General features: G+C 42.5%; 1 protein-coding gene across 2 annotated transcripts in view; it reads left to right on the top strand.

Annotated features, from left to right (window-relative positions):
- ELAVL1 (ELAV like RNA binding protein 1) overlaps window positions 1-20,290 on the top strand; it is a 46,313-nt gene that overhangs the window by 19,077 nt on the left and 6,946 nt on the right. The window contains exons 3-6 of one of the 2 annotated variants that reach the window (XM_033082023.1): window positions 8,735-8,838; window positions 9,617-9,770; window positions 12,871-13,096; window positions 19,138-20,285. In XM_033082023.1, the coding sequence (XP_032937914.1) occupies window positions 8,735-8,838; window positions 9,617-9,770; window positions 12,871-13,096; window positions 19,138-19,276 (623 nt within the window). In that variant the 3' untranslated portion in view covers window positions 19,277-20,285. Of the gene's footprint in view, window positions 1-8,734; window positions 8,839-9,616; window positions 9,771-12,870; window positions 13,097-19,137; window positions 20,286-20,290 lie in introns of those variants that run through there. The other variant, XM_033082022.1, reaches the window with a different exon arrangement.

Genomic DNA, 20,290 nt, shown 5'->3' on the forward strand with positions numbered 1-20,290 from the left:
TAAGAAGGAGAGGCAGCTTTATTTGTAATTTGTAATGTTTTGCTGAGTTGTTTGGAGGTCAGGCTTTCCAAACCAGCTAAATGTGCTTTGCCCTTAAAGTTTTCTAATTGAGATTCTTCATTGCTTAGCCGTGAACAGAGAGAGGGTTGTGCCGTAAAACCAGGCGAAGCAGTGGGGACACATTCTGGACTGGAAAGTCATTACAAATATAACTAGATATTTACTTTGTTTCCTTGCTAGTTCCTTCCTGTTGCCATCAAGTGTCTCTTCAGTAAGATGTGCTGGCTTGAAGTCTTGAGCAGAAGCGAGAATTGGTTCAGTGAACAGTCTGGATCTTAGTCACAGGAACTGCAAAAAAGCTGGGTTCAGATGGTGTAGAAGGAAGATCCTTAGCTGCTGTACAGACTAACACAATAAAGGGTGAAGAAACATCATGGAAATGCTTAAATATAAACCTAAACTTTCAGCTTTGTGGTGTGTGTAGGTGGAGCACGGTGCAGTAATTGCCGGTTTATCTGACTGACCCGGCTGTGCACCAGCACCAGGGCTCTCTCCAGGTCAGGCACAGCCCCCAACCTGACAGACTGCACTGTGGGGGGTTTCTGGTGCTGTCTTGGTGTTTCGGGGACTAAATGATAGTTTTGGGAAGCATTTATGACTTAACTGAAGTTGAGGCAGATGAAAGTATTTCAGAATGATTAATTGTTGCTTGAACAAATTCTTTGGGTAAACAAAGAAATACTTCCATTTCCGAAAATCTGCATAGGGGACGACAGAATATTTTTGGTAGGCAAAGTGAAGTGAAAATTATGATTAACTGCTTCAGTACCTGCACTGAAGCTCCTGTAGTCAGTTCTGTCTCCAGTAGTGTGTTTTCTGGAATTCACTGTGGTTGCCACAGCACACATGGTTGTGTCAGAAACACAGCAGCTGCTCCGTGTCACTGGTGGGGCAGATGAGAGGGCATTGCTGAACTGTGAGCTGGGATAAGAGAAAAGTTTTGGTTCAAACTGTGGGTTTTAGCTTCAGCTTCATATGTTTCCAGAGTAGCTGAGATGCATCATCTATACCATTAATGAAGGATTGAGTGCAAGGCTGGAGCCCCTCTGCTCTGGAGCCAGGCTGGGAGAGCTGAGGGTGCTCACCTGGAGAAGAGAAGGCCTCAGGGAGAACTCAGAGCTCCTTCCAGAGCCTAAAGGGGCTCCAGGAGAGCTGGAGAGGGACTGAGGACAAAGGGGAATGGCTTCCCACTGCCAAAGGGCAGGGCTGGATGGGATATTGGGAAGGAATTGTCTCCTGAGGGAGTGGTGAGACTCTTGCACAGCTGTGGCTGCCCCTGGATCCCTGGAAGTGTCTAAGGCCAGGCTGGACAGGGCTTGGAGCATCCTGGTGTAGTGGAAAGTGTCTCTACCCAGGGCACGGGGTTGAATGAAATGGTCTCTAAGGTCCCTCCCAGCCCAAATCATTCCATGATTCTATAATTTCCTGTATTTTAAAAAACATACTATGAATTATATGCTAGAAGTTACTCTGTTTATTACTGTCTATGTTTTGATGACGGAATTTGATCAACGGGGACATGCAATGGAAAATCATACCCTTAACTGTTAGTTTTGAAAATTGGTTGTTAAATACTTCAGATGTTTGTTCCCATCCAAAAATGTGTTTTGACAGAAATCCGTCATAAAGCTGCTTTCTTTTTGATGTAAGGGCACCTTCAGTATGAAAATGAAACCTGCTGAGGATGTAACAAATAGCAAGTGCTTGTCTGTGGAGTCAAGTGTTCTGTCTTCTGGCTGTACAGGATGCTGTTACCCTTCTCCCTTGAGGCACTGCTGATTCATACTCCATACATTGGTTCCTTGCTCATTTTCTGTAGAACATTCTCCAGGCAGTAAGTGTTCAGTCTATTGTTGCCAGGGTGTCTTCTTCCCCATGATCAGGGATCTGAATCTGTCCTTGCTGCATTCCACGAGGTGCTTTTGGCCTGTCCCCTGTGGCAGCCTGACCTTTCAGTCTATGCCAGGTTCCTCTCGACCTGGGGATATCTCCAGTCTGATGCGAGCACATTCCCATCACCTCCTCCATGACATGGATCATGAGGTAAACTGCAGGTCCCAGTAGAAACCCTGGGAACTCCACTAGTTCCAGGTATACAGTTAGAGAGAATGAGGGGGGTGTATGTGTTTTTGTCACCTTTTGAAGATGGATGTGGTGTTTACCTTCCTTCTTCCGATTTCCTGATCATTCAAAGATGGAACAGTTTTGGCAGGGATATGAGCCTGGTGCCTCATCACCCTTACAAAGAGCCCATTTCATCCCCCCATGGGTTTGACTGGAACCAGTTCACTCAAGCAGTCAGTCCTTGGCTCAGTGTTCATTCACTGACCTTTCTCTGGGAGCTCTTTTCAAAGTGCACAGGCCTGTTAGACTCTGCTGGTGAAGTGAGGCACAGAAAGCATCCTGTGCCCCCCTGCTCAGATCACATGTTCAATCTGCTGCCGTACTTCCAGTCTTGTGCATGCTGGGACTACAATAGAACATTTTCTTGTTACCCTTGATATCCTTTTGTTTCTTTCCATTCTTTTCAAGTCTGAACTGCATTTGAGCTCTGCCATTTCTCAGAGTTGACAGTGTTTCCAAATTCCTCCTTTTGTAGCTGTCACTTCTTCTATCTCCTGCTTTCTGTTTCCCTTGGAACTCTGCCCTGACTCTCTGCACAACCAGGCTGCTCTGCTCACACATCTGTGTTTTCCTGGCTGTTAGGAAGCAGAGGATGCTGTTTGTGTGCTGTGACTCGCTCAACACTTAGGGTGCAGTCTCTTGATCACCTGTTCTACCAGTCCTACCTTGCTGCACTTCTCCATAGTTGTAACACTTTTCAGGAAGTTTGAAGCAGGATGGTGGTGTTTTTCCCCTAGCTGATATGATTGTGTAACCCTGGTTGTACAACAGTGTAACTCTGCTACAGAAGCCCACACAAGGCATATTGGAGCACTTTAATTTGTTCTTATCCTCAGAATCTATAGCCACTGCGCTGAATTCTGCTATTCTGCTGATGCCTGGTGTTTTGCATGGTACTTCTCAATACATTCACATGTGTTTAGGCTCTCTGGTTATCACTCATGGCACTCATGTTTGTAAAGCCAAACAAAAAGCTCAAACCCAGCTTGTGTACTCCAAAAACTGATTCCCAGTTGAGAAAACAACTTCTAAACTAAGTTGCCATCATGCTGATTCCCAGTTGAGAAAACAACTTCTAAACTAAGTTGCCATCATGCTGAGGTGCACTGACTTAACAGGAGCCAGGTTTGAGTTTGGGATTTCTTAAGGAGGGCAGGATGGGGAGGATCTGAGTTAGCTGCTCTCAGTGAAGTGCTCTGGTGTGTATCAGACTCCTCAGTGAAGCTGGAGTTGTCAGCACTGGGCTGGGAATAAGGAAGGAGCTGCTGACTGAAGCCATGTGTCTCAGGAGCTGGGAAAGGAAGCAAGGACATGGGCAGAAACACAAGTGATGCACGGAAAGAAAACCAGTGCCCTCTCTCCTGAAAGGGCCTTTTATCATGGAAACAAAACTTGATTCTTTCTGCTGAAGGACTGTAGTATTTTGCTTAAAACTAGGTTTTGTAGATACTTTGTTAATTATTCATCCATATAAGGATCTACTTGTTGCTCTTTCTTAGCTTTTTCGCTAGAGTAAATTTGTATTTATGTATATGCAAACTTTTAAAAATATTTTAAATTCCTATCCACTAAAATGTTTTGAAAAACTGTTAGAGCGCCAATTTCCTTTGTGCTGCAGGTTTCTATAGCAGACTGGGAGAAAGCAGCAGGAGAAAGCAAAAATCTGTCCTTGTCTGGGGTAAACACTTGACAGCAGTCATAGTGATATGTAAATGCCAATTCCTTATATATTTCCTGACATCCCTAGTAGATAGGCAGATTGTACTGTTTTGGAGTAAAATTCTGAAACAAAGACCATTCCTGCGCAGGCATCTGTGAGGTGGAAATGTCTGCTGCAGTGACAGGGCCGTTGTGTGTTGGCCCAGCCTCTGTAGAGATGAACACTGGGCACTGTGTGGGAGGAGGTGACTGAGGCTGATGCTGTGGGGGATTTTAGAGCAAGACAAGTTCATATATGCTGCCAGTTTTGCATGGGTTGGGTTTTTCTAGCAGCTAAGTTATATAAGGTCATGTTATACTACTGTAGTTTAAAGATGGTAAGTACAGACTAAGAGGGATGATCTGCATTCTGGGTTACTGTAGAGAAATACAGGTAATTCATAATTTCTTACCTATTGTCAGGTAAAAGTTAATAGGACTGTAATATTGGGGTTCAGTACAAACTTAGTATAAAATGCATAGAGGGAATATGAGAATGAAACTTTGTGATCCTTCTACTTTCAGAGCCTTCTTTTTTTAATCAGTGTTTGAGTAAACCCCATTACACCCCTGTCCCCTCATTTCCCAATATGTTCAAACTGTTGGATAAGGAATAGTCATTGAGGAACCTGTATAAAACTGGAAGTGACAGAAACAGTAAAGAAGGCCTTCATTGTGTGGAGGTACTTTGGGGACAGACACTTGGAAGGAGAAACATGTGTAAGGTCTAGGATAGGACTTGTACAGGAACAAGTGGACACAATATGTGCACCTCAGTTTGTAAAAGGAGGGTGTTGGCTGGAGGCTGTTGAATGTGCTTTCAGTCACAGTGCCTGGGAGAAAAATCAGAACTGCTTTTAATGTGTGCTTGTGTGTTTGTTAGGGCATAGTTTCTGATTCCAGGGACTACACCCAGCTCATGCGATGCCTTTTACTCCTGCATGTCCATAACTGCTGCAACTTAGGTTTGGTTTTATCCTGTATATAAATAACTTAAAATTCCTTGTCACTGATCTCAAATGGTGCATAAACCGATAACCTGTGTGCTGCTTTGGAAGGAAACAAAGGAGTGTGGGGAGAGGGGGATTCTGTCCCTCTACTCTACTCTGGTGAGACCCCATCTGCACAGCTCTCTCCATCCCTGAAGACCCCAACACAGGAAAGATGTGGATCTGCTGGAGAGACTCCAGGGAAGGCCATGGAGATAATCTGAAGGCTGGAGCCTCTCTGCTCTGGAACCAGGCTGGGAGAGCTCACCTGGAGAGGAGAAGGCTCCAGGGAGAGCTGAGAGCCCCTTGCAGGGCATAAAGGGGCTCCCGCAGAGCGGGAGAGGGACTGGGGACAAGGGATGGAGGGACAGGACACAGGGAATGGCTTCCACTGCCAGAGGGCTGGATGGGATATTGGGAGGGAATTGTTCCCTGGGAGGGTGGGCAGGCCCTGGCACAGGGTGCCCAGAGCAGCTGTAGCTGCCCCTGGATCCCTGGAAGTGTTGCAGGCCAGGTTGGATGGGGCTTGGAGCAGCCTGGGATAGTGGAAGGTGTCCCTGCACCAGGGAATGGAATGAAATTGTGTCTAAGGTCCTTCCAAACCATTCCACGTTCTACAGTTCTGTGCCTGCTGTGTTCTCTGATTACTTGTTGCAAGGGAAGGACACTCAGTGTATTGAAGACAACATGATAAATTTATATGAATAATAATCCTATTCTTCTTCACCTGTCAGGAGAATAGTCTCCCAATCTTCCCCAGTGTGGCATCCATCCAGGAAGTGACAGTCCTAACTGCCAGGGCTCACTGGGGGTCATGCTTGGAGGGATTAGTCTTGTATATTGGAGTATATTTCCCTGGTCTTTAAGAGCCCATTTTCATAAGTTTTATTAGGACCTGGTTCTGTTTGGTAGTTTGCTGGAATATTCATGTTTATATGACTTTTGGGACAAACTGAAAATATCCATAAAGCAGCTGTTGCTCTGAGCCTTCAGAGCAGGGCTGGATATTGGATCCTTCCCGTTCTTGCAAAAGTCATTGCCAGCTGTCCACCTGGTATTTTTTCCTCTTAAACTTACTTTTGTTTTCTTAGTCTGGAGAAATAAGGTAGGGTCCAGGTACTCAACGTTTTCCTGATTGTTCAGTTACTCATTTTCTTAATCAGAGGTAAATAATCTCTGTAGGTAAGTGGGTGTGAACCAACCATATTTGATTTAAATGACTGATCATCTTTGACTAATAAAACAAAATTAATGTTATAAAGAAATCACAAAAATCATGCTGTGGGTACATTAGAAACGTTGATCAGAATTTTGCAAATGTTTTCTCTAGGTCTCCAAGGGATGGAGTTTAATCCTTGCACAGAGCAGTTTGCTGTTAGTTGTGTGCTGTGTCTGGAGTCATGAGAGGCTGGTTGGAGCTGGTTTAACCCCAGGTGTCTAAGGAAACAGGATGTTGTTTTGGTTCTGTGTGAGACCTGAACACAGGAGATCTGGCTTCTCTAAGAGTTTTAGCAGACAGCAGGAATTACCTGTGAGTGTTTATACAAAGGTTGTGTTAGACAACAGGCTCTGACATTGTCTGGGTTCAGCTGAATTACTGCTGGATTAGGTTTCACAAGGAAGCAGCCAAAGGCAGAGGTTGTGCCAGAAGCTGGCACAGTTCTGTAGTCAGTCTGTTGGCATGAAAACACTGAAGGTTATTTGGGGTTTCCTTCTATTCCCATGTGTATTTCATACTTGCAATCTCGATGTCTCAGCAGACTTTTTTCAGTATCTGAAGTTAATCTATAGTTCTCTTGCAGCCCTTTTCTTCATTTCCTCTGACATTTGTGCTAGCATATCATCATTTGACACCTGTGTCTGTATCTGGTGTTCTGAAATGTCTGGAAAGCATAAGGAGACTTTCTTGTCAGCTAAGACCATTGCAGAACCAAGCAGTGTGATTTAAAAAGAGCTATTTCACCACAGAATCCTTCACCATAACAATTAGCTTTGTCTTCTAGTGTCCTTAAGTCTGCCAATAGAACTTAATCACTTAAAAGTGTTATATTGTTAGAGGAAAATAGCACATGTTCCTATGCATGCTTACAAATTTCTTTAGAAAATCCCACAGATCTGACAGAGACAAGGGGAGTTGCCTGAAAGAGATGTCTTGGGTTGAATTGCAGTTGTTTTATTGCTCTGAGATAGTCTTGAAAGTATTTTAGTTATTTTTAGGCCTACATTGATAATTGTTGGGAAATTGCCACCCGAAATGAACTTGGTATGTAATGTTATAATGCATGGTAGCAATTGTGGAGATTGGAGATAGAAGCAGAATAAGTAAGTATCCAAATAAATATCCTTTTCCTTAAAAATTTTAAGAATTTTTATTATTAATATCAAATTCTTCATGTAAGAGTTAAGAATCAACTGAAATAAAGTGTATATGAATTGTCTACCTTAAAGAGAATTTTTCACTTGTCACTATGATGCTGTGTTTGGGAAACTGACTGCTTGTTAGCTTGTATTAATGAAGGATTAGAAACTTTTCCCCCCGCTCTTGTCCCCAGGATTGAAGGTTGGAATAGCCAAAGAAATCACAAGGCTCTTCATTTCATACCTGACAGCTCATCTGTTGACGTTTTCTCACTTGTCGGCTCTCTATCCACAAGACTTTGTACTGATGAACTTGGTTAAGTGATTGCCTTTGTCCCACGCCCATGAAGTTTGCAAGACTGGTCAGAGCTGGTGTTTTAGTGCTAAATTTCTTACTGTTGATGGGTGCTTGTCTCGATTTGAAAGACAGGTGTCCACTAAGGAAGGCAGGAGCCTCCCTTGAAATGGAAAATGTAACCCACCTCCCTCCAAATTATTGAAATTAAGGAGGTCTCAGGCAAAGATATGGGAATAGAAATAACAGTTTTTTACTAGGAAAATAAAAATACAGCAGTACTAAAAACCAGAACACTGCCAGTGTCAGAATACAACCTGACATCCCATCAGTCAGGGTGTTGGTAGCAGTCCCATTAAATGGTGGGTGCATCCTCCTGGAGTGAGGAAAGTGGTTTAGTTTAAGCAGTGGTTCTGGAGAAAGGTGCAGTTTTCCTCCAAAGGTCCAGTGATGATGTAGAAGGGTTTGGTTTTCATCTGGAATCCAGTGGAAAAAGACTATTCTGATGTTCCAAAGCTCAGATTTTCTAGGTAGGAAATCCTTGGCTCCTCCCCCTGGGTGGAGCATCTCAAATGGGATGATGTAATTTACCAGTCATGCAGTGGGACTCAATGGCCATTAACAGATGTCTCCCTGGAGGACGGAAAGAATGTGGAAAATATAAAGATCACTGCCCCACCTGGTTTTTAACAGATGGTGATAAAATATATACTTTTGGTTACATCTTGCATTGTAACCCAAGACATTATCCACCACTTATTCTATTACTATCTGCACTATACCCAAATCAATACCTTCTTTAAACTCTACAGTGAAACCTTACAGTCAGTTATCACTTAAGATTAGGTTTCCCTGTGGTTTCTCCATCCTTCTGCATTACCCACCAAGGGTAATCAGGTCCTTGAGCAAAGACAATCCCACATGTGGGTTTATCTTTGCCTGAGGTGGGACTAATCTAGACAGTCTTTCCTAAAACACCTTTGTCCAGTGCCTGTTGTCTGTGAAGGCAGAAGGATGTCCAGAGTGGAAATAAAAGACCTCTGAGTTACTCATGGTGTATGCCAGGCTTGGGAAACCTCTTTGACTTACTGAAATATTTGCTGTGTGGATTGTGTATGTTGAGTTCGCTTCTTGTTTGTACTTCCTTTTGTTTTAGTAGTGAAAACATTCTTCTGTTAGGATTAATTTTAAAAAATGTTTTGCCCTTTAGGACACAGCTTAGGCTACGGCTTTGTGAACTACGTAACTGCAAAAGATGCTGAAAGAGCAATAAACACACTGAATGGCCTCAGACTTCAGTCAAAAACTATCAAGGTAGGAGCTCTTCAGTCTTCTGTGAAAACAACATTGTTGTGAACTTCATTCTGATGGTAAAGTTTGTATGCTCCAGGTGCAACAAGCATGAATCTGGGAGGAGAGTAGTGAAGTGTTTTGAAACTATTTGAAGATTCCCTTTCTTTGTATTCCCACTGTTTTTACAGCAATAGAGGCACCATAATAGTTGTTACCAGGCTTTTTAACTCATGTATGTGTTGGATGCTTCATAATATTTATTGTAAATCTTGTTAATACACATGCACTCCTTTCCTTATCCAAAAGAATAGCCTGTGCTCCACGTGTAGGGTTCACTCCTGCTTAGGTGAACTATGCAGTGTTCTGCATTACAGAAATTAGGACAGAAAACTGCACTCTACTCGTGTCATCTTTTTATGAAACTTTAGAAAATATATTGGCAGGACAAGTTCCTGATGTGAGCTGTGACTGGTCCAGTGGCTGAGTCAGAACTCGGGATTCTTCATGTGACAAAAGTGTTTGCTGGGAGTGTTGATACTGATCTGCTGCTGTCTCCTTACAGCAATGCTAAGATAGTTATCTCTTGGGTAAGCCCAAGATGAATGGAGTTATGTAGGGACGTACCCTTTCTCTTGTTGTTTGGTTGATTTTCCCCTATTCTCTCCTGGTTCTGTGTTTTTTTCGACTCCAATAAAAATGCATATGTTGGTGATGGGGGAGTGTTAATTAAATTGGCTCATGACAATAAATTGATCTTCCCTGTTAATACTCTGAACATGTATTTTTATTTCTTTTAAAGGTTTCCTATGCCCGCCCAAGTTCTGAAGTTATCAAGGATGCTAATTTATATATCAGTGGCCTGCCCAGGTCAATGACACAGAAGGATGTAGAAGATATGTTTTCCCGTTTTGGGCGCATCATCAACTCCCGTGTGCTTGTGGATCAAACCACAGGTGAGTTCTGGGGCCTTGGCTGTGGAAAACTGCAGTGTACACCTGTGTTTGGTGTTTTTCTGACACTGGCAGTACCTAAACTTAAGTAAATTTGACTTCCACCAGCTAATCGTGACATCTGGTGTCAACCGGTAATAGAATTTTAACAGAATGTCCATATTCAGTAATTTTTTTTTTAAACACAGAATGAGTCTCACTGCCTTTTCGGCACCTTACAGCCCAAACCTCAGACCCTATTAAAATAGGATGGTTGTCATTTTTATCAGTTATTGATTTCCTAAATCTTGCTCTGACACTTGCTGGCACTGCAGTGCAGTGCCCCTGTGTTTCTGGGCCGTGTGTGTAACCTGGAGTGCTGACCTTACCTTACCTTGACTTTACACACATGCACCTCTTATCCACAGGTCAATTCCAGGCCATAGCTACAGATTTAAAGCAAAACAAAAATGTGTTTTGTCTTTTGTACCAGCCTGGAACTCACTCAATTTTTCTCTTACTTTAAACCATTTGAGATGTCTTACAGGCCCCTGTAGTTACTGCTAAGCAAAGGAATTAATTACATCCACTTAGTACTGCCCTGAAAGTTCTGAATGTATTTTGTGTACTTAAAAGAAAAAGGGAAAAAAAAAAAAAGGAGAGAAAGAGGAGAAGTTATTTATGCACTTGGCTCAGGGGAGACCAAAGTTAAGGTTTTCTTTATGATGGTAATTCTGATTCTATGTTACAGTGTATTTTCAGAGTTTTAATTTCTTACCCCGTTATTTCATACAGTGTAACTGTCTGGCTTATCCTGTCATCCAGATGTTCTGTGGTTTTACTGGTAGCCCATATGTCATGTATTAATCTGAGAGAGCTTTTACAAATACACTTTTTCATTGATTATCTGCCTGGTGTATTGGAATAGAAGACAATCTAATTCTAGCAATTCCACATTTAACATTTATAACTGGGATGCACATTTATGCAGATCAGTTCAGAAGCTACTTTCCTGCTCTTGTGAGGAATCTGCTGTAGTTTGAAATGGGCTATCAGCAGCTCCTGGTGGGCTCAGTCTGAGTGCAGGCTGAAGTCTGCAGGGCTGTGTCCCCATCAGAGCCAGTTCGTGGTACAGGCACCACCTGCAGGCGTTTGGTCAGATTGTGCTGCAAACGTGACTGTGCATCAGAGAAACCTGAGGTGGCTTGGTGACATCTGGGGACTGACATGGCAGACACTCCATGGTTGAGTGAGGAAAATCCCATCCTGCTACCTGCATGGTCCTGTCTCTAGAGCTGGTTATCTAGGATGCAGCTGCAGTGAGAAGCAAGAAAAAGATTTGCAGAGCACAGCAAACTTATTATAGAGAGTGTCCAGACTCTACTCATCCCTCTCTGGCAGTCCTTAGGGTTTGGAGAGCATACAAATAAAAGTCATACAAATAAAACCTCCCCAACAGTAATACAGTTTTAATGGGTGTACCGAGGCCTGATGCTGTGTAATTCAGCTCAGAACACACCAGCTGCTTTCTGATAGCCTTAATAATGCATTGACTCAAGAGTGGGTTCTGTTACATCTCACAGTTAATGCCTGCAGAGCCTGGGCTTGCCATCCCACCAGGAATGTAGCTGTGCCTTGGCTTTAAGCCTTCATATCTTGATCTGCTCTCACTTAAGACACATTTTAATTTGTACTTAGCTGTACCTTCTCACAGAGGTGGTACTCCAGCTTTTGAAAATTGTTCTGTTTAAAAATACACTTTCTACAGTATTTATTTTTTTAAATGAATGCATTGAGAAGCACTAGGATGAGCAAACATGAAAATGGAGGCATCACATAACCTGAGCTCTAGGATAGGCCTTGTTGAGTTCTGAGTGATGCTGCTACTCTGTGCTTTCCAGGGTGGGACATAGCCTTCCCCTGGCACAGGAGCTGATCTCAGTGCTACCTGAGCATACAGTGCTGTGAGCTCTACTCTGGTGAGCCCATCTGTTGTTATTTATCAAAATGCAAACATACCTTGCTTGCTGCAGGCCCAGGTTTTGATATGTTGCATTTCCTTCTGTGAAACAGAGAAAATGATCCTCAACTGTTACCAACAACCTTTTGATTTAAGATAAGCTTAACTTCTCTGTCTGACTTTGAAGATGGTCCTGGGTGGATGTGAAGAAAACATGAAAGTGTCTGATATGTCCCTTTCTGAAATAGCTAATGGAGTCCTGCATTTAGTCTGGTCACAATAAGTTTGGACTAAGAGCTTTGGAGTGGCATATAAACAAAAAGTGCCCTTTTAGCTTCACTGTGGTAAACTGTGTTTTCAGCCTAAGGAAGGCACAGATGAGAAGCAAGGGGAGGAGAGCTCACAGGGCATAGCTTGTACTTCATTCAGAAAGATAGCAGCATCTAGGGGCTGGGACTAGGAAGAAAATGCACAAATTTTTAACAACTGTGATATTGGTTCAGTGCAGCTACCAAGAAGTAACTCTGCATTGATTTTTAATGAATGCAAGTAATCTGTGCCAGCTGGAAATGACATATGCGGTGCAGGTGAAATTGTGATCTCTGCATTAAAAAAAAGTCCTTTATTATAGTCAGATATTTGTTCCCTCATCTCTGAACCTGTGTGTGTTTCTAGCATGGAAAAATGAAAACACTTAACATTTGCAAAAATGTATCAATTCTGTGTTTGTGGATACTCTTTAGTGATAAAGTAATTGAAACTAAGAGGTTTGGGTTCGTTCTTAACCAACAGAAATTAATTTATTTTTTTACCTAAGTTAAAATGTTGAGGAGTTTTTTTGTGAATGGAAATGTCAGCTGATGATGAATATTGTGGAATTCTACCATCTATTTTTTAAAGTGTTTAGTCACTGTGATTGTTATAGCTGAAATGAGTTTGCTAATTTGCCTTTGGTTTCTTAATTTTGTACTTTATTCTCCAGCTACTGAAGAAATGTAAATGTGGAAAACTTGAAAGCTGTGACCATAGAAATACTGAACTTTTTTGCGTTTTGTTTTCAAAATTATTTTGAGTTTATCCTGAACTTCAATTTTTTTGTTTGTTTTTTTGTTTGTTTGTTTTTCTTTTTCTTTCTTTTTTTTTTTTTATTGGTTTGGTTACAAGGTTTGTCCAGAGGGGTCGCATTTATCCGGTTTGACAAAAGGTCAGAAGCAGAAGAGGCAATTACAAATTTCAATGGTCACAAACCCCCAGGTTCCTCCGAGCCCATTACAGTGAAGTTTGCAGCCAACCCTAACCAGAACAAAAATGTGGCACTGTTGTCGCAGCTGTGTCATTCACCAGCTAGACGGTTTGGAGGGCCAGTGCATCACCAGGCGCAGAGATTCAGGTAGGTTAGGAAGAATAAATGCATTTAAGGCTGTGCTCCTGTTCCCATGTCTGTCTGGGGAGCTGTGTCCCTGCAGTTGGGCAGTGATACCTTCATGTGTGAATGAATACATAGTGCACTGTGTGTCCTCAGTATAATGTAAAGAAATTGTTGCATTATTATTAAAGAAAAATCTTGTAAAATTTATACTGAAGTTAGTATGTAAGGGTGCCTGCACTCTGGTGTCTGTTTCCACTAATGGGTTACAGTGAGGGGACAACAGCAGTAGGTTTCAGGTGGTTGTTGGTAGGTGCCTGTCTCAACAGATCCCCATTCTGTGGTCTATATATCTGAACACAGATAGAATTTTGCAACTTAATTAAAGCTCTGAATGGTTGGTTCCAGCAGGGAGGTGTTACAGTAAGAGACAAAAACTTTATTTCTGATGAGGAGGTTTTGTGGGATTCCTGCCTGCATTGCAATCTGTGCAGGGTTCTGCCTTGCCTCGAGGCCTCATGAGTTTACTGATGAGAATATTGAGTAGTTGCAGCATCCTGTCTGCTTCCAGGGCTATGGAAGACTCTGTGCTTTGCCATAGAAAATTGCTTTAGTTGCTTTGAATATGAATTACTTGAATTGGAAATGCCTTGGGTGTTCATGGAGGAAGCTGATGGTTGGAGGATGCTCTGGAAAATGCAATATATTGACTGTCTTTGCAGAGAAGCAATGAACTTTGAGATGATACATGTTCCTGAGGGTAGTGGTTCCCTGTTGAGAATTTACTCCTTTTTATTTTTCTTTTTTTCCTCTCCTGTAAGGATCCAATGAGCTCAGTAAAATTGGACTAAAATCTCATCCACCTTTTAGCTGTGCTGCTGTTCAGTGTTGCTATCTCCTGTCCACAGTGCTGTAGCTCAGCATTTTGAGCATAGCTTTGTGTAATGGCTCTCTAGTAAAAATGTGTACTTTGTAGTCAGCTGTGGTTTTATACTGAGAGTGGTTGAACAGTTTGCACAAGGAGACAGTGAAGTTTCTGTCCTTGGAGATGGTGAAATCTGGCTGGAATTGATACCAAAAGGGTTAATCTAATTTCTACAGTGTAGTTTTAGCAGGAAACAGGGTATGCAGAATCTGCTTTGTCAGCAAGGATGGTTGGGAGATACAGGGGAGACATCTGGCTTAGGAATGCAGCCACAGCCAAAACAAGGACTGAACCTGGGAAATTGGGGAGGGCTTTATGGTAACGAGCAAAATATGCATGTGATGACTGTATATAAACAACACACTTGTAGAGAATCACGTGTATGTAAGGTGGAGATGGAGTTACCCTCTGTGCAACCAGGCCTGTAATGAATGCCTTTCTGAATGCTACATTGGTGTTAAGGAGTTTTATTTGACTGATTTTCAGTGAGTTTATGTGACAGGATGAGCCTAAGTAACTTGCTCCAGGTACCCTCCTTCCAGCAGGGGGATTTATTACAGGATTTCTAAGGGTCCCTGCCAGCCCAGTGCTCTTCAGCTGTAGCAAAGGGAAGTATAGTTCAGGCAGCTCCTTGTTTTCCCTGAAGCAGTCACCCCAACATTCTGAGAATGAAACTGCATTGTTTGCGTTTAGGTGAATTGTTAAAAATTTAACTTTGTCTCGGGGCTTCAGTGTGTCCTGGTCCGAGTAAAATCTTGAGACTAATGGCTCATTTTTTCACTCTTAGCTTTCTTAATTTAACTGGACATTTTCATCATTGTTCTTCCCCCTAAAATTTATGCCAGGATCAAAATCCATCAGAATAAGCAGTGCCAATAATATTCACATCCATAATTAAGAGACCAAATACCTTTACTTCATTCCTGTAATGATCACTCAGGAACAATAAAAATTATTAATGTATTTATGTCAAGAGTTGGTGGTGAAACTAAATTTTAATAACCGGTTTGTTAATTTTTCTCTTATTCTGCCATTTAGAGCAGCATTAATGTTAGTTGTGTGCATTTCATAGAATCACAGACTGGTTTGGGTTGAAAGGGATCTTAAAGCTTGTTTTGTCCTACCCTTGCTGTTGGCAGGGACACCTTCCACTATCCCAGGATGCTCCAAGCCTGGTGCAACCTGGCCTGGAACACTTTCAGGGATGAGGCAGCCACACCCTGTGTTTCTGTAGGCTTGGGATGTCACAGTGGGGCTTAAGATAAAGAAAATGTTCTGTCTCTGTTCCATTCCTGCTACAGTGGGAACTGGGTCCTGCTGGATGTCTGTGCCCAGTGCTTGTTTGTCAGCACACTTTGACTGGCTGCTGCTCCCAATGAAAGGCCTGCTAGTGGGGAAGGAGCTGAAGATTTTGAGGTCCCACAGCCTGGCAGAGGTTGGAATAGAGCAGCTGGGGGTCAGGCTGTGCTTTCAGGAAGATGCTGTGGACACAAAAGCCATCAGTTGACTTGCAGACACAAGCTCTTCATCTCTGCCTTGTCACAGCCTTGCGAGAACTCCAGCACTTCTTACAAAGCTGCCTTCCCTCAATTGCTCATGCAGGCACACCTGGACACACCACTCACACCTTGGAGTCATGGAATACTTAAAGTTGGAAAAGACCTTCAACATCAAGTCTGTCCCACTACCCTTTGTATTTTTCTTCTCACCTTTAGCCGCAAGTTTTTCTAGTGAGTCTGTCTTCCTTGAAGGATGCTGAACTGAAGGAGTTGGGATTACTCATGCTGTGGTTAAGATCAGGAACCTGAGTTTGGGCTGGAGTCTTGTTTGTTTTGGTAGTGAACAAGACATGATGAATGGATAAGCAGCTTCCACAGAGCCCACTGTCTGTATAAATTAAAGTTGTGATCTCTGCTCCACAGAGGTTGAATACTTAACCTGATATTTTGATTACATTTCATCTTGTTTCATCATAATCCCTGTAAATCCAGGATTAAACCTTTAGTATCTAATTTGTAATTATTAGTTTCCTACAGATATTTCTCCAACCCTTTGTTTATAGTTCTTTTAATCCTTTCAAGTTCCTGTAGTATTCATGGCTCACATCAGGATCTGATCTTTGTGCTGTCTCCCACTGGATCCTGGGCTAATTCAAAGACCCAGGCTCTCTGCTTCCATCCATAGGGAATGATACCACAGCATGGGGTTATGTCTGGAGGACAGATTAAAACATCTGGGGCAGGGGTTTCTTTAGAGTGTAAGATTTATTTACTTAAAAAGAATAGCAGATCTCCAGGTGCTAAACACTAATGAAATTGAGGTGTTTAGCTCCTGAAGCATGAGGAGACTGCCCAAGGCCCCTGGAAGCCCTGTGTTTTTGCACCTTGTCAGAGCTTTATAGTAGAACAACGTTCTTTGAAATCTTAGTTATTGCCAATTCGGCTGATTTTGCTTTCAGGCTTTTTTCAGGTTGTTCAGGGAGCCAGTTCCCAGTTCCTGTAATGGGCTTAACTCTACTGATATCAGCCCCTGAGTTCTGCCCTGAATACCTGAAGGGGAGCCATGTCTGATAGTTCTTTGATCAAAGTGGAAATGCAAGACTGTTTAACCCTGTCAGTCATATGGTGGCTTAGACAACAACCTGCTTGGTTTCACTCCAGTGAAATCGTTTAAATTTTCAGTTTTTAGACTAATTTGTAATTTGGATGCAAATTGTGTGTACTGAGTAGAAACCATTTCATCCAGAGTAGTATTTCATCAAATGTTCTGGAAGAATATGTGAGTGAAACCCCAATTGCTTCTGTTTTTCCTTATGTGGTTGTTTGACCGAACACCTTGATTTATTTCAGGCTTAGAGCTTGTGTCACTGGGTTCTCAACAAGATTTGTGTTGGCCGCAGCAGATCATTGTCTGTAACAGCGAGAGCAGAAAAAATTGCTTACCAGAAGGACATCATCGGTGTGGCTGAGTTCCTGCTCTTTGGAACTATTAGAAAGTAAAAAGCTGCCAAGCTTAAGTGCAATGGCAACATGTGCTGGTGTTAAAACTAATGTACCTGTTCATTGGCATCCCACCTGTAGTGCTGTATGTAACTGTCCTCAGAGTACAGGAAAAAAAGTTCAGCAAAACTAGCACAAAGCTATGTTAGGGAAGGTTTAGGTTGGATATTAGGGTAAGTTTCTTTCCCTGAGGATGCTGGGCACTGCCCAGGCTCCCCAGGGAATGGTCCCGGCCCCAAGGCTGCCAGAGCTCCAGGAGCGTTTGGACACCGCTCTCAGGGATGCTCAGGGTGGGATTGCTGGGGGCAGCTCTGCAGGGCCAGGGGCTGGACTTCATGATCCTTGTGGGTCATTTGCAGCTTGGGAGTTTCTGTGATTCTATGAAAAGTATTTATAGGACTTGCTTAGACGTAAAAAGAAACTGCCTTCATTTAGGAGTGTCATCTCTGAGATGACATCCTCCAGTGAGTTAAGTTAATCCCAGGACCTGTTAAATGGAATAGTCCGTCTAATGGCAGAGGGAGCAAAAGGTCATTAACAGAAATAAGAAGCTTATAAAGTGAAAAAGAGTTATGATTGAAAGTACACTGTTGTTGATACTTAGTGCCCAAAGATGTTGGAGTATTAGGTTAACATGGCTTAAAAGAACCATCCACAAATAACACTGACTGCAGACTCTTTGGGAAAAAGCAATGTGGAGGAGACAGTATAAAAATAATACAACAGAAATGAGGACTAGCTGTACGTGTGCTAAGACTGAGATTGTTCAAATGATAATATTAAGGGATTTTTAGAACTACTTTCTCTGAAATATCCTGGATCTCTGTAGGCCTTAGTGTTTACCCTAGTAGGACATTCTTTTAAACATCCTTAATAAGTATAACTTCCTAAAGGTCATCTTAAATTGGCATGGCCACAAAAATCTGTCCTGTGATGACAGAGAGCTGTGTGTCAGCTGCTCTGGGCCCTGCTCATGCAGGCTGTTACCCCGAGCTGAGTGAGAGATCTGAGGTCCCTCTTGTGCAGACTGAGAACAGAGATTCATCAGATTGGTGAATAGTATTTCCAACACTTTTTTTTAAATGACTTTTCTAATCTTTTAGGAGACTTTGTTTGGTTTTACCCTGTTTTGTTTGGTTTGGGTTTCTTAATAAACCTATAACATTTTTGTGAGTCAAAGAAGAGGGCACAATCTGTTTGAAAATAAGTGTATCCAAAGTGCAGAGGTGCTTGCTATTTTAAATTCTTTTGTCTGTAAAAAGCATTTAGATTTGTTGTTTTCTTGCGTTTAACACCAGTTGTTCTACAACTGATTGCAGTCCTTGATGTAGTGTTACCTGGGCTTGTGGGCAGAGCCTGAGCCTTTGGAGCAGGCAGGGGCAGAGCTGTACTGACTGCTGGAACCAACGTCAGGCAATTCTGAGCTCAGTGGTTTGAGCAGGGACTCAGGACTGGTGATTTGTTGAGATGAAAAAACTTGACAGATATTTAGATAAATTCATCTTACCAGATCATTACTCACTTGGAAAGAAGCTACAGAACTGAAGGTGTCTCTGTCAGAACAAGTAAGTGTATCAAGCATGCACACACAGGAACGTTTTTATACAAAGCCAAAAGAAATAGCAGATGTGTCACCTCAGCATCAGATCACACGGGTTGGTATGTCTCATTCACCTTGTGGTATTTCTGACTGCTTTTTCAATTTGGCTGTAGTAAAAGGCTTCCCAAACTTGGATTTTCTTGGGACTGGCTGTCATTGGATCGGTGCATGTCAGGAGTGTCCCACTGTGCTCTGGGAGCCCCTGGGCTGCAGAACAGCAACAAGGGAGGGATGGAGTGACACTTGCTCTGGGAACAGGAGAGTCCAGAAGCTCAGGTGTCCAAGGCAGTGAGCTCTGAGCACCAGTGAGCCTGGGGAAGCTGAGCACTGAGTGCTTCTTGTGTGTGTGTGTGTGTGTGTGTGTGTGTGTGCACTGCTGCCCCTCTGCTCCCCTCCCTCCCCATACACCTGCTTGAGCCCTCCCTCATTGAGAAAGGCAACAGCAGCTCCTTCATGCAGGGCAAGAAAGAGTCGTAGGGGGAAGCATTTGGCACCTACTGCAGCATTCACTGCCCAGACATCCCTTCCCTGTTTCCTCCAGGTCAGCAGAGAATCAGGATCTGCCACCGCCCTGCTCTTGGCAGAGAGCAGCTCGTGTACCGCTTTTAAGGGGTTTGCAAATCACCAGTGGTACACCTCAATTTGGGAACCCCTGGTATAGTATCATTATATTTCTATGATCACATGACCTCATGTTTAAATAATAAATAAGCACAAGGGTTCAAAGTGAGTTTTTTACCTTAACTTTCACTTTTCCTGACCTTTGAGCTGTGCAACCCTAATATTGCACTAAAATACTGAGAAGTTTTAATTTTCTGGAATGTAGGCCAGAAATAGGATAAAGGGGAATTAGAAATGTGGGTTATAAGGAAAAGAAATTAATACAAAGCAAGACATAAAAAGGAGAAGATTTCTACTTTTTGTTATGCATTAATCCTGCTGAGGTATTGTGAAAGAGGCAGGATTCAGGAAGAGTGAGTAGGTGATTTAAAAAATCCAGTTCAGTAAAGTCGGATCTGAGTTTTCATGGAAAAATTAATAAAACCATCCATACACACTGGAATAATAAAACTGCACTGAGCCTGCTCATGTTGTGAGTGTTTACCTGCACCTGCTGCCTTTGAGTGGAAAAGGAGTAGGTTTTGTTCTTTTTCACAAAAGAAGAAATTAATGCATACAATCTCTACTTCTAAGAACCTAGCACACTCATCCCCTGCCCCAGCAAACTCAAAGAAACTCTTTGACTTAAGAGTTTCCCAACATGTTCTTTTTAGAGGCAAGAAAAGGAGCATGGGGTAAAAAACAATCTCCTGTGAAGTAAGTGGGAGATGCCTAGGGATGTCTGAGGCCTCTGGGGAGATGCTGCCTGTGCCCCCAACTCCAGCAGTTCTGCAGCAATGACCTGGGTTCAGAGATCCATCCAGGTCCCCTGGGAAGGTGATCACGTAACCTTGCCTTGCCTGTTCCTTGCCTATTTCTAAGGATAGTTCCCTGTTGATAAAGCAGTTGGGATATTTAACTTTTTTTTTTCCCTGGCAGCTGTCAATTTGAGTGTCAATTTGAATGGGGAAACATTTATGTGGCGGTTTTGATGTGCCATGTATAAAATATTCATTCTCAGTTGCTTCCCATTCAAGTTAATTTGCTTAATTGAATTGAACTTTTACATGAAATATTGTGCTTTTTATTTGCTA

This window comes from Catharus ustulatus, chromosome 29 (genome assembly GCF_009819885.2).
Source record: "Catharus ustulatus isolate bCatUst1 chromosome 29, bCatUst1.pri.v2, whole genome shotgun sequence".
Lineage (NCBI taxonomy): Eukaryota > Metazoa > Chordata > Aves > Passeriformes > Turdidae > Catharus > Catharus ustulatus.